Here is a 14,580-nt window from a genome sequence, read left to right as displayed (position 1 = left end):
TCAGTGCCTCACCCTGCCAGTGTCAGTGCCTCACCCTGCCAGTGTCAGTATCTCACTCTGCAAGTGTCAGTGCCTCACCCTGTCAGTGTCAATGCCTCACCCTGCCAGTGTCAGTGCCTCACCCTGTCAGTGTCTGTGCCTCACCCTGCCAGTGTCAGTGCCTCACCCTGCCAGTGTCAGTGCTTCACCCTGCCAGTGTCAGTGTCTCTGCCAGTGTCAGTGCCTCTCCCTGTCAGTGTCAATGCCTCACCCCTGCCAGTGTCAGTGCCTCACCCTGCCAGTGTCAGTGCCTCACCATGCCAATGTCAGTGCCTCACCCCTGCCAGTGTCAGTGCCTCACCCCTGCCAGTGTCAGTGCCTCACCCCTGCCAGTGTCAGTGTCTCATCCTGCCAGTGTCAGTGCCTCAATCTGTCAGTGTCAGTGCCTCACCCTGCCAGTGTCAGTGCCTCATCCTGCCAGTGTCAGTGCCTCAATCTGCCACTGTCAGTGCCTCACCCTGCCAGTGTTAGTGCCTCAATCTGCCAGTGTCAGTGCCTCACCCTGCCAGTGTCAGTGAATCAATCTGCCAGTATCAGTGCCTCACCCTGCCAGTGTCAGTGCCTCACCTTGCCAGTGTCAGTGCCTCACCCTGCCAGTGTCAGTGTCTCACCCTGCCAGTGTCAGTGCCTCACACTGCCAGTGTCAGTGCCTCACCCTGCAAGTGTCAGTGCCTCACCCTGCCAGTGTCAGTGCCTCACCCTGTCAGTGTCTGTGCCTCACCCTCCCAGTGTCAGTGCCTCAAACTGCCAGTGTCAGTGCCTCACCCTACCAGTGTAAGTGCCTCAAACTGCCAGTGTCAGTGCCTCACCCTGCCAGTGTCAGTGCCTCACCCTGCCAGTGTCAGTGCCTCACCCTGTCAGTGTCTGTGCCTCACCCTCCCAGTGTCAGTGCCTCACCCTGCCAGTGTCAGTGCCTCAATCTGCCAGTGTCAGTGCCTCACCCTGCCAGTGTTAGTGCCTCAATCTGCCAGTGTCAGTGCCTCACCCTCCCAGAGTCAGTGCCTCACCCTGCCAGTGTCAGTGCCTCAATCTGCCACTGTCAGTGCCTCACCCTGCCAGTGTTAGTGCCTCAATCTGCCAGTGTCAGTGCCTCACCCTGCCAGTGTCAGTGAATCAATCTGCCAGTATCAGTGCCTCACCCTGCCAGTGTCAGTGCCTCACCTTGCCAGTGTCAGTGCCTCACCCTGCTAGTGTCTGTGCTTCATCCTGCCAATGACAGTGCCTCACCCTGCGAGTGACAGTGCCTCACCCTGCCGGTGTCAGTGCCTCACCCTGCCAGTGTCAGTGCCTCACTCAGTCAGTGTCAGTGCCTCACCCTGCCAGTGTTAGTGCCTCACTCTGCCAGTGACAGCGCCTCACCCTGTCAGTGACAGTGCCTCACCCTGCCAGTGTCAGTGCCTCACCCTACCAGTGTCAGTGCTTCAACCTGCCAGTGACGGTGCCTTGCCCTGCCAGTGACAGTGCCTCACCCTGCCAGTATCAGCGCTCCATCCTGCCAGTCTCAGTGCCTCACCTTGCCAGTGACAGCGCCTCACCCTGCCAGTGTCAGTGCCTCACTCTGCCTCCCTGCCCACAGGTGGGACACCTCAACGTCGTCATCCCCCCTGACATCATTGCTGACGAGACGTCAGGAGATGTAATGACGCCGGAAGGCAGTACAGTACGTCTGGTGTGTAGGGCACACGGGTACCCGGAGCCACGGGTAGAGTGGCGCAGGGAAGATGGTAGACACCTGGTCCTCAGACCACCTGGTCAACCCAAGACCGAAGGTAAGATCACATGTTCACTCTCTGGTGTGTCAACTGTATCAACCTTACTTAAATGTACTGACTCAACTCTCTCTCTCTCTCTCTCTCTTACACACTGTTTGACAAGGTCAGGTTAAGGATTCCTAACTGTATTAACAAGCTAACAGCTGTTACCTACATCAGCTCATTTGAAAGCATTTTTATTGTTATGAGACATACAAGTAGGGAACAGGATGAAGTTGGAGCCATCTGTGGGCCAGCTGTGGACCATCTGTGGGCTTTATCTGGTTGACATCATAATGCTGTAGGAATGTGTTCCATACTCGAGTCATCCTGGGGATAAATGATCTCAGATGAAGTGATGTTCTGGAGAAGGTTACAGCCAGAGTGAAGTTGCTGCTGGCTGCCCGTCTTGTGGTATAGAAGCTTGCTTCTCGCTGTCCTCGAAGTGGACAGCGAGAAGCATGATCTATCCACAACTCTGCTGTTCTCCCTCATCCAACCCAACATAAACTATCCCAGCATCAACTATCCCAGCATCAACTATCCCAGCATCAACAATCTTAGCATCAACTATCTCAGCATCAACTATCTCAGCATCAACTATCCCAGCATCAACTATCCCAGCATCAACTATCTCAGCATCAACTATCCCAGCATCAACTATCCCAGCATCAACTATCCCAGCATCAACTATCTCAGCATCAACTATCCCAGCATCAACTATCCCAGCATCAACTATCCCAGCATCAACTATCCCAGCATCAACTATCTCAGCATCAACTATCTCAGCATCAACTATCTCAGCATCAACTATCTCAGCATCAACTATCCCAACATAAACTATCCCAGCATCAACTATCCCAGCATCAACTATCTCAGCATCAACTATCTCAGCATCAACTATCCCAACATAAACTATCCCAGCATCAACTATCCCAGCATCAACTATCCCAGCATCAACTATCCCAGCATCAACTATCCCAGCATCAACTATCCCAGCATCAACTATCCCAGCATCAACTATCCCAGCATCAACTATCCCAGCATCAACTATCCCAGCATCAACTATCCCAGCATCAATTATCCCAGCATCTATCTCTGGCCTCACGCAACATCCTGGATCAAGTTCGTTAGTCAACAAGAATAACCAATTAGGAGCATAACTAACATGGTACGTCAAGTGACGTACACACGGCTCTCGTACGTCAAGTGACGTACTCACGGCCCTCGTGTGTCAAGTGACGTACACACGGCTCTCGTACGTCAAGTGACGTACTCACGGCCCTCGTGTGTCAAGTGACGTACACACGGCCCTCGTACGTCAAGTGACGTACACACGGCCCTCGTACGTCAAGTGACGTACACACGGCCCTCGTACGTCAAGTGACGTACACACGGCCCTCGTACGTCAAGTGACGTATACACGGCCCTCGTACGTCAGGAAACAAGACAGGTGTTTCCTGACGCGGGTATTAGTCATATGATGACCCGCAGCTAGAGATTTTTGTCTATGTGACCGAAGCCTTCCGCTGGCTTACCGGTCCAGTCACAGACACAGAAGAGACGAGGCAGTCCTGCCAGGCACTCCAGGTTCAAGCAAGTGTTCTGGAACAGTGAATCCTAACCATATTTTTAAAGGGGTGGAGGGGAAAGCCAGTGGAAGGCCTCGGTCAGACATACCAAACCAAAACGTAGCAGAAAAGCAGTCAGTCGATAAATGTGGTAACAAAGGGAGAATATAATAATAATAATAATAATAATAATAATAATAATAATAATAATAATAATAATAATAATAATAATAATAATAATAATAATAATAATAATAATAATAATCTTTATTTCTAACAGACCATAGCTGACATCAGTTGCATGCTAAATAGAAAGTCCCTGGTTATGTAGAGCATTTCCTGCAACTATGGTTAATTTTGTCTCCAGGATGCCACCCACACCAGTCTACTAACTCCCAGATACCTACTTACTGCTAGGTGAAAGGGGACAGCAGGTCTAAGGTGATTAACACACAGGTACCTACTTACTGCCAGGTGAACAGGGACAGCAGGTCTGAGGTGACTAACATCCAGGTACCTGCTTACTGCAAGGTCAACAGGGACAGCAGGTGTCTTAAGGAAAGACGCCCACTGTGTAGCCGTGTCTTACCTAAGTTCTGGAAAGTCCGTCACCCACCAGCCTGGTAGACCAGACACAGTCAACCAGTAATTGATAGTTTTTACACGTCTACAGAGTTTCACGATCATTAACAACAATGTTAGGTAACTTTCCGCAGTTAGTAAGTTTATCCAGGTGCTGGGAGGCTTATGTACACACAGCAGCACATGTTTACATTACCCACCATCACACCCCAAAACTGACTTATTCCCATTGAGAGGTCCTTGATATTTCCATGGGGAGTCTTTGATATTTCCATGGGGAGTCCTTGATATTTCCATGGGGAGTCCTTGATATTTCCATGGGGAGTCCTTGATATTTCCATTAGGGGCTCTTGATATTTCCACTGGGGTCCTTGAAACACTTCACAACATGTCCAGCTGCCTATATACTGTCAGGAACGTCGAGAATCAGACTGGCAGGACTGGTGCGTTGGGTGTGCTTGCTACCACACCTACCCGGCTACACCTCCGTCTCTATTCCACTGTTGCATGCTCCTGATGAACTCTCGTTGACTGCAACACGAAAGACCTAGAGCTGTTATTCAACTCCCCATCCTCCCTCACCCCCCCCATGTTACTAGATATGTGTGATGTGTCCAGCTACGGTATACTTAGGCACCTGTACTGAGGAACCGTTACTCCGACCAGTGGCGTCATCAGTCCATTACAGAGAAGAAGGGTGAAAGATAAGGGTGGGAATGAGGTAATCAGTCCCTCAGACTAGAGTCCATGTAATCGACTTCAGGCTGAGGGGCTGTTCATGTTCACCTAGCAGTAAGTAGGTACCTGGATGTTAGTCACCTTACACCTGCTGTCACTGTTCACCTAGCAGTAAGTAGGTACCTGGATGTTAGTCACCTTACACCTGCTGTCAGTATTCACCTAGCAGTAAGTAGGTACCTGGATGTTAGTCACCTTACACCTGCTGTCAGTATTCACCTAGCAGTAAGTAGGTACCTGGATGTTAGTCACCTTACACCTGCTGTCACTGTTCACCTAGCAGTAAGTAGGTACCTGGATGTTAGTCACCTTACACCTGCTGTCAGTATTCACCTAGCAGTAAGTAGGTACCTGGATGTTAGTCACCTTACACCTGCTGTCAGTATTCACCTAGCAGTAAGTAGGTACCTGGATGTTAGTCACCTTACACGTGCTGTCCATGTTCACCTAGCAGTAAGTAGGTACCTGGATGTTAGTCACCTTACACCTGCTGTCACTGTTCACCTAGCAGTAAGTAGGTACCTGGATGTTAGTCACCTTACACCTGCTGTCACTGTTCACCTAGCAGTAAGTAGGTACCTGGATGTTAGTCACCTTACACCTGCTGTCACTGTTCACCTAGCAGTAAGTAGGTACCTGGATGTTAGTCACCTTACACCTGCTGTCAGTATTCACCTAGCAGTAAGTAGGTACCTGGATGTTAGTCACCTTACACCTGCTGTCAGTATATGGAAATATCAAGGACCATAATGGTAATATCAAGGACCATAATGGTAATATCAAGGACCATAATGGTAATATCAAGGACCATAATGGTAATATCAAGGACCATAATGGTAATATCAAGGACCATAATGGTAATATCAAGGACCATAATGGTAATATCAAGGACTATAATGGTAATATCAAGGACCATAATTGTAATATCAAGGACCATAATGGTAATATCAAGGACCATAATGGTAATATCAAGGACCATAATGGTAATATCAAGGACCATAATGGTAATATCAATGACCATAATGGTAATATCAAGGACCATAATGGTAATATCAAGGACCATAATGGTAATATCAAGGACCATAATGGTAATATCAAGGACCATAATGGTAATATCAAGGACCATAATGGTAATATCAAGGACCACAGTAGAAATAAGTCTGACATGTTTGGGGATTATAAATGTTACTATGTATGGTTACTGTTTATGTGTACATGTGTACACTTACCTACCTATTACCTACCTACTTACCTACTTACCTACCAACTTACCTACTTACTTACCTACCTACTTACCTACTTACCTACCAACTTACCTACTTACTTACCTACCTACTTACCTACGTACCTACCTACTTACTTATCTACTTACCTACCTACTTACCTACCTACTTAAATACCTATTTACCTACCTACTTACCTACCTACTTACCTACCTACTTACCTACCTACTTACCTACTTACCTACCTACTTACCTACCTACTTACCTACCTACTTACCTACTTACTTACCTACTTACTTACCTACTTACGTACCTACTTACCTACCTACTTACCTACCTACTTACTTACCTACCTACTTACTTACCTACCTACTTACCTACCTACTTACCTACTTACCTACCTACTTACCTACCTACCTACCTACGTGCCTACCTACTTACCTACCTACTTACCTACCTACTTACCTACCAGCTTACCTACCTACTTACCTACCTACTTACCTACCTACTTACCTTCCTACTTACCTACCTACTTACCTACCTACTTACCTACCTACTTACCTATCTAGATACCTACTTACCTACCTACTTACCTACCTACTTACCTTCCTACTTACCTACCTACTTACCTACCTACTTACCTACCTACTTACCTACCTACTTACCTATCTAGATACCTACTTACCTACCTACCTACCAACAGTGTTGACGTGGGCTGGACCAGAGCTGGTGTTGGAGAAAGTGGCTCGGGACGACATGGGAGCATATCTGTGTATAGCGTCCAACGATATACCTCCGGCTGTCAGCAAGCGCATGGTGGTGCAGGTGCACTGTGAGTACCTACTGACGCACGCCTTCCTGACGCATTCCTGACGCACTAACTGGGGCGTTGAGTGACGCACTCACTGGTGCGTTGAGTGACGCACTCACTGACGTGTTGACGCCTTGAATTTGCACTCACTGACGCATTGGTTGACGCGTCGGGTGTCGTACTGTGACGCCATCTGACGCACTGTGACGCGTTCTGACGCACAGTGACGCATTCTGACGCACTGTGACTCGTTCTGACGCACTGTGATTCGTTCTGACGCACTGTCACGCGTTCTGACGCACTGCCACGCGTTCTGACGCACTGCCACGCGCTCCGACGCACTGTGACTCGCTCTGACGCACTGTGACGCGTTCTGATGCACTATGATTCGTTCTGACGCACTGGAACGCGATCTGACGCACTGTAACTCGTTCTGACGCACTGTGACGCGTTCTGACGCACTGTGACTCGTTCTGACGCACTGTAACTCGTTCTGACGCACTGTGACGCGTTCTGACGCACTGTGACGCGTTCTGACGCACTGTGACTCGTTCTGACGCACTGTGACGCGTTCTGACGCACTGTGACGCGTTCTGACGCACTGTGACTCGTTCTGACGCACTGTGACGCGTTCTGACGCACTGTGACGCGTTCTGACGCACTGTGACTCGTTCTGACGCACTGTGACTCGTTCTGACGCACTGTGACGCGTTCTGGCGCACTGTGACGCGTTCTGGCGCACTGTAACGCGTTCTGACGCACTGTGACGCGTTCTAACGCACTGGGACGCGTTCTGGCGCACTGTGACGCGTTCTGGCGCACTGTGACGCGTTCTGACGCACTGTGACGCGTTCTGTCGCACTGTGACGCGTTCTGGCGCACTGTGACGCTTTCTGACGCACTGTGACGCGTTCTGACGCACTGTGACGCGCTTTGACGCACTGTGACGCGTTCTGACGCACTGTGACGCGTTCTGACGCACTGTGACGCGTTCTGACGCACTGTGACGCATTCTGACGCACTGTGACGCGTTCTGACGCACTGTGACGCGTTCTGACGCCCTGTGACGCGTTCTGACGCCCTGTGACGCGTTCTGACGCACTGTGACGCGTTCTGACGCACTGTGACGCGTTCTGACGCACTGTGACGCGTTCTGACGCACTGTGACGCGTTCTGACGCACTGTGACGCATGATTTTAATAATCATTGATTATAGCCAGATAGTTAACATTATAGCCAGATAGATAGCCAGATAGTTAACATTATAGCAGATAGTTAACATTATAGCCATAGTTAACATTATAGCCAGATAGTTAACATTATAGCCAGATAGTTAACATTATAGCCAGATAGTTAACATTATAGCCAGATAGTTAACATTATAGCCAGATAGTTAACATTATAGCCAGATAGTTAACATTATAGCCAGATAGTTAACATTATAGCCAGATAGTTAACATTATAGCCAGATAGTTAACATTATAGCCAGATAGTTAACATTATAGCCAGATAGTTAACATTATAGCCAGATAGTTAACATTATAGCCAGATAGTTAACATTATAGCCAGATAGTTAACATTATAGCCAGATAGTTAACATTATAGCCAGATAGTTAACATTATAGCCAGATAGTTAACATTATAGCCAGATAGTTAACATTATAGCCAGATAGTTAACATTATAGCCAGATAGTTAACATTATAGCCAGATAGTTAACATTATAGCCAGATAGTTAACATTATAGCCAGATAGTTAACATTATAGCCAGATAGTTAACATTATAGCCAGATAGTTAACATTATAGCCAGATAGTTAACGTTATAGCCAGATAGTTAACATTATAGCCAGATAGTTAACATTATAGCCAGATAGTTAACATTATAGCCAGATAGTTAACATTATAGCCAGATAGTTAACATTATAGCCAGATAGTTAACATCTTATAGCCAGATAGTTAACATTATAGCCAGATAGTTAACATTATAGCCAGATAGTTAACATTATAGCCAGATAGTTAACATTATAGCCAGATAGTTAATATTATAGCCAGATAGTTAACATTGTAGCCAGATAGTTAACATTATAGCCAGATAGTTAACACCTTATAGCCAGATAGTTAACATTATAGCCAGATAGTTAACATTATAGCCAGATAGTTAACATTATAGCCAGATAGTTAACATTATAGCCAGATAGTTAATATTATAGCCAGATAGTTAACATTGTAGCCAGATAGTTAAGCCAGATAGTTAATTATAGCCAGATAGTTAACATTATAGCCAGATAGTTAACATTATAGCCAGATAGTTAACATTATAGCCAGATAGTTAACATTATAGCCAGATAGTTAACATTATAGCCAGATAGTTAACATTATAGCCAGATAGTTAACATTATAGCCAGATAGTTAACATTATAGCCAGATAGTTAACATCTTATAGCCAGATAGTTAACATTATAGCCAGATAGTTAACATTATAGCCAGATAGTTAACATTATAGCCAGATAGTTAACATTATAGCCAGATAGTTAACATCTTATAGCCAGATAGTTAACATTATCAGATAGTTATAGCATTATAGCCAGATAGTTAATATTATAGCCAGATAGTTAACATCTTATAGCCAGATAGTTAACATTATAGCCAGATAGTTAACATTATAGCCAGATAGTTAACATCTTATAGCCAGATAGTTAACATTATAGCCAGATAGTTAACATTATAGCCAGATAGTTAACATTATAGCCATTATAGCCAGATAGTTAACATTATAGTTAACATCTTATAGCTAGATAGTTAACATTATAGCCAGATAGTTAACATCTTATAGCCAGATAGTTAACATTATAGCCAGACAGTTAATATTATAGCCAGATAGTTAACATTATAGCCAGATAGTTAACATTATAGCCAGATAGTTAACATCTTATAGCCAGATAGTTAACATTATAGCCAGATAGTTAATATTATAGCCAGATAGTTAACATTATAGCCAGATAGTTAACATTATAGCCAGATAGTTAACAGTTAACATTATAGCCAGATAGTTAACATAACATTATAGCCAGATAGTTATCATCTTATAGCCAGATAGTTAACATTATAGCCAGATAGTTATAGCCAGATAGTTAACATTATAGCCAGATAGTTAACATCTTATAGCCAGATAGTTAACATTATAGCCAGATAGTTAACATTATAGCCAGATAGTTAACATTATAGCCAGATAGTTAACATTATAGCCAGATAGTTAACATCTTATAGCCAGATAGTTAACATTATAGCCAGATAGTTAACATTATAGCCAGATAGTTAACATTATAGCCAGATAGTTAACATTATAGCCAGATAGTTAACATTATAGCCAGATAGTTAACATTATAGCCAGATAGTTAACATTATAGCCAGATAGTTAACATTATAGCCAGATAGTTAACATTATAGCCAGATAGTTAATATTATAGCCAGATAGTTAACATTATAGCCAGATAGTTAACATTATAGCCAGATAGTTAACATTATAGCCAGATAGTTAACATTATAGCCAGATAGTTAACAGTTAACATTATAGCCAGATAGTTAACATTATAGCCAGATAGTTAACATTATAGCCAGATAGTTAACATAGCCAGACAGTTATAGCCAGATAGTTAACATTATAGCCAGATAGTTAACATTATAGCCAGATAGTTAACAGTTAACATTATAGCCAGATAGTTAACATTATAGCCAGATAGTTAACATTATAGCCAGATAGTTAACATTATAGCCAGATAGTTAACATTATAGCCAGATAGTTAACATTATAGCCAGATAGTTAACATTATAGCCAGATAGTTAACATCATAGCCAGATAGTTAACATTATAGCCAGATAGTTAACATTATAGCCAGATAGTTAACATCTTATAGCCAGATAGTTAACATTATAGCCAGATAGTTAACATTATAGCCAGATAGTTAACATTATAGCCAGATAGTTAACATTATAGCCAGATAGTTAACATTATAGCCAGATAGTTAACATCTTATAGCCAGATAGTTAACATCTTATAGCCAGATAGTTATCATTATAGCCAGATAGTTAACATTATAGCCAGATAGTTAACATCATAGCCAGATAGTTAACATCATAGCCAGATAGTTAACATTATAGCCAGATAGTTAACATTATAGCCAGATAGTTAACATCATAGCCAGATAGTTAACATTATAGCCAGATAGTTAACATTATAGCCAGATAGTTAACATTATAGCCAGATAGTTAACATTATAGCCAGATAGTTAACATTATAGCCAGATAGTTAACATTATAGCCAGATAGTTAACATTATAGCCAGATAGTTAACATCTTATAGCCAGATAGTTAACATTATAGCCAGATAGTTAACATTATAGCCAGATAGTTAACATTATAGCCAGATAGTTAACATCTTATAGCCAGATAGTTAACATTATAGCCAGATAGTTAACATCTTATAGCCAGATAGTTAACATCTTATAGCCAGATAGTTAACATTATAGCCAGATAGTTAACATTATAGCCAGATAGTTAACATCTTATAGCCAGATAGTTAACATCTTATAGCCAGATAGTTAACATCTTATAGCCAGATAGTTAACATCTTATAGCCAGATAGTTAACATCTTATAGCCAGATAGTTAACATTATAGCCAGATAGTTAACATTATAGCCAGATAGTTAACATCTTATAGCCAGATAGTTAACATTATAGCCAGATAGTTAACATCTTATAGCCAGATAGTTAACATTATAGCCAGATAGTTAACATTATAGCCAGATAGTTAACATTATAGCCAGATAGTTAACATTATAGCCAGATAGTTAACATTATAGCCAGATAGTTAACATCTTATAGCCAGATAGTTAACATCTTATAGCCAGATAGTTAACATTATAGCCAGATAGTTAACATTATAGCCAGATAGTTAACATTATAGCCAGATAGTTAACATTATAGCCAGATAGTTAGTCAGATAGTTAACATTATAGCCAGATAGTTAACATTATAGCCAGATAGTTAACATCTTATAGCCAGATAGTTAACATTATAGCCAGATAGTTAACATTATAGCCAGATAGTTAACATTATAGCCAGATAGTTAACATCTTATAGCCAGATAGTTAACATTATAGCCAGATAGTTAACATTATAGCCAGATAGTTAACATTATAGCCAGATAGTTAACATTATAGCCAGATAGTTAACATCTTATAGCCAGATAGTTAACATTATAGCCAGATAGTTAACATTATAGCCAGATAGTTAACATTAATTACATTTTGGATGGTATATTACACCAGGAAAAAAATTTTACCCAGGATGGTACATTACACCAGGAGGGGTTAAAATTACAAGGATGGTACATTACACAAGGATGGTACATTACACCGGGAGGGAAAAAACCAGGATGGGAAATTAAAACCGGGATGGTACATTACCCCCGGTTTGGTGAAATTACCCGGGATGGTAATTACCAGGAGGGCTTTTAAACCAGGAGGGAAAACATTACACCAGGATGGTACATTAACCGGATTGTAAATTACACCAGGATGGACATTAACCGGGATGGCAAAACACCAGGATGGTACATTACTTCCTGGGGGGAGTTTTATATTTCAAAATGGTGCATTAAAAGGAGGGACATTTCCCAAGGATGGCATTAAAGGATGGTATTTTTTAACGGGATGGAATTTTTATCCCAGGTTTAAACTTTACCCAGGATGGTACATTACACCGGAGGGACATTACACCAGGATGGCACATTACACAGGATGGCAAAAAACCCAAGGATAAAGTTTTACCCAGGATGGTACAAAAGAATGGTACATTAAAAGGTGAGGGGAAATTACACCAGGATGGACATTAAAACCAGGACGGTCTTTACCCGGGAAGGTACATTACCCCCAGGATGGAACATTCCCCGGGATGGTACATTACACCAGGATGGCATTTCACCAGGATGGACATTACAAGGGAGGGGACATTACACCAGGAGGGAAATTTCCCGGGGGGTTTTTATACCAGGATGGTAATTAACGGGGAGGGGTACATTATACCGGGAGGGTTTAATTAACCGGGAAAGGGATATTCACTGGATGGAAACATTATCCCGGATGGTAATTACCCCGGGATGGTACATTACCCCGGAGGTGGTACATTACACCAGGAGGGGAAATTTAAAGGATGGAAATTAACCAGGATGGTACATTAACCAGGAGGGGAAACATTAACCGGGATGGACTTTAACCAGGAGGGGACTTTACACCAGGATGGAAATTAACCAGGATGGTACTTTCACCAGGAGGGAAATTATACCGGGAGGGGGTAATTTTTAAAGGATGGTAAAACCCCAAATAAACATTAACCGGGATGGTACATTACACCGGGAGGGGTAAAATTAAAGGATGGTATATTAAAATTGGATGGTACATTAACCCAGGATGGTAATTACAAGGGAGGGTACATTAAAAAAAAGAAATTTTTACCGGGATAAAATTTCACGGGAAGGGCTTTAATAACCAGGATGGTATATTATACCAGGAGGGGAAAACCACACTGGGAGGGTACAATTCCCGGGATGGTACATTACACCAGGATGGTAAACTCCTAGGTCATTACAGCAGGATGGTAATTAAAGGGAGGGGCATTAACCGGAGGGACATTACACCAGGATGGCTTTACACCGGGGAGGTGCATTACAAGGATGGACATTACCCATTTGGGGTACATTAAACCGGAGGGGAACATTACCCCCGGGAAAGGATGGTACATTACACCAGGATGGTACATTACACCAGGATGGTACATTACACCAGGATGGTACATTACACCAGGATGGTACATTACACCAGGATGGTACATTACACCAGGATGGTACATTACACCAGGATGGTACATTACACCAGGATGGTACATTACTCTTGGATGGTAAAAAAACCGGGATGGAATTACAAATTGGTAATGGTACCCAGGATCATTTTTTTGGGCGGTATATTATACCAGGATGAAATTCCCGGGGATGGTAATTATACCGGTTTAACATTACACCAGGATGGTACATTACACCAGGATGGTACATTACACCAGGATGGTACATTACACCAGGATGGTACATTACACCAGGATGGTTACCCCAAAAGGGGAACATTACCCCGGGGAGGGGTAAATTAAAACCAGGATGGTCATTACACCAGGATGGAAACTTTACCCAGGATGGAAACATTAAAACCGGTGGTGGACTTACACCAGGATGGGGGACATAAGGACGGTGCATTATACCAGGAGGGCACTTTCCAACCAAAGGATGGAAAATTACCCCCAGGATGGTACTTTGCACCAGGATTTAATTACAAGGGATGGTACATTACACCAGGAGGGTGGAAACACCGGGAGGGGTACAACCCGGGGGTATATTTTTTGGGGAGGGAAAATTTTTAATTTGGGATGGAAAGACTTTAACCCAGGATGGATATTACAAATTGGAGGTAAATTAAAAAATTTTTTGGGGGAAACAGGAGGTACTTTAAACAGTTTGGAACCCCAAATAAGAAAACCAGGAGGGGGAAACAAAGGATCATTTTTATAAGGATGGCACAACCCCGGGGATGGAATCCCCAGGATGGAACATTACAAGGATGGCACATTACAAGGAGGGTACATTACACTGGGAGGGGTCAACACCAGGATAACATTACACCAGGATAAAATTAAACCCCAGGATCTTTAAACCCCGGGATGGAAAACTTTACCCAGGACGGTGAATTACCCCCGGATGGCATTAAAACCGGGATGGAACATTACACCGGGAGGGGTACATTGACCAGGATGGTACATTACAC

The 14,580-nt window shown here is 43.3% G+C and overlaps 1 protein-coding gene across 1 annotated transcript in view; it reads left to right on the top strand.

Annotated features, from left to right (window-relative positions):
* The window catches only part of LOC138852898 (lachesin-like), a 376,358-nt gene extending 369,581 nt beyond the window's left edge, over positions 1-6,777 (top strand). Inside the window, exons 4-5 of the mRNA XM_070086486.1 lie at positions 1,616-1,808; positions 6,608-6,777. Coding sequence (XP_069942587.1) covers positions 1,616-1,808; positions 6,608-6,777 — 363 coding nt within the window. The remainder of the gene's footprint in view (positions 1-1,615; positions 1,809-6,607) is intronic.
* Positions 6,778-14,580: the final 7,803 nt, after the last annotated feature.

This window comes from Cherax quadricarinatus, chromosome 18 (genome assembly GCF_038502225.1).
Source record: "Cherax quadricarinatus isolate ZL_2023a chromosome 18, ASM3850222v1, whole genome shotgun sequence".
Taxonomy (NCBI): domain Eukaryota; kingdom Metazoa; phylum Arthropoda; class Malacostraca; order Decapoda; family Parastacidae; genus Cherax; species Cherax quadricarinatus.
This window is presented reverse-complemented; position numbering and strand designations above follow the sequence as displayed.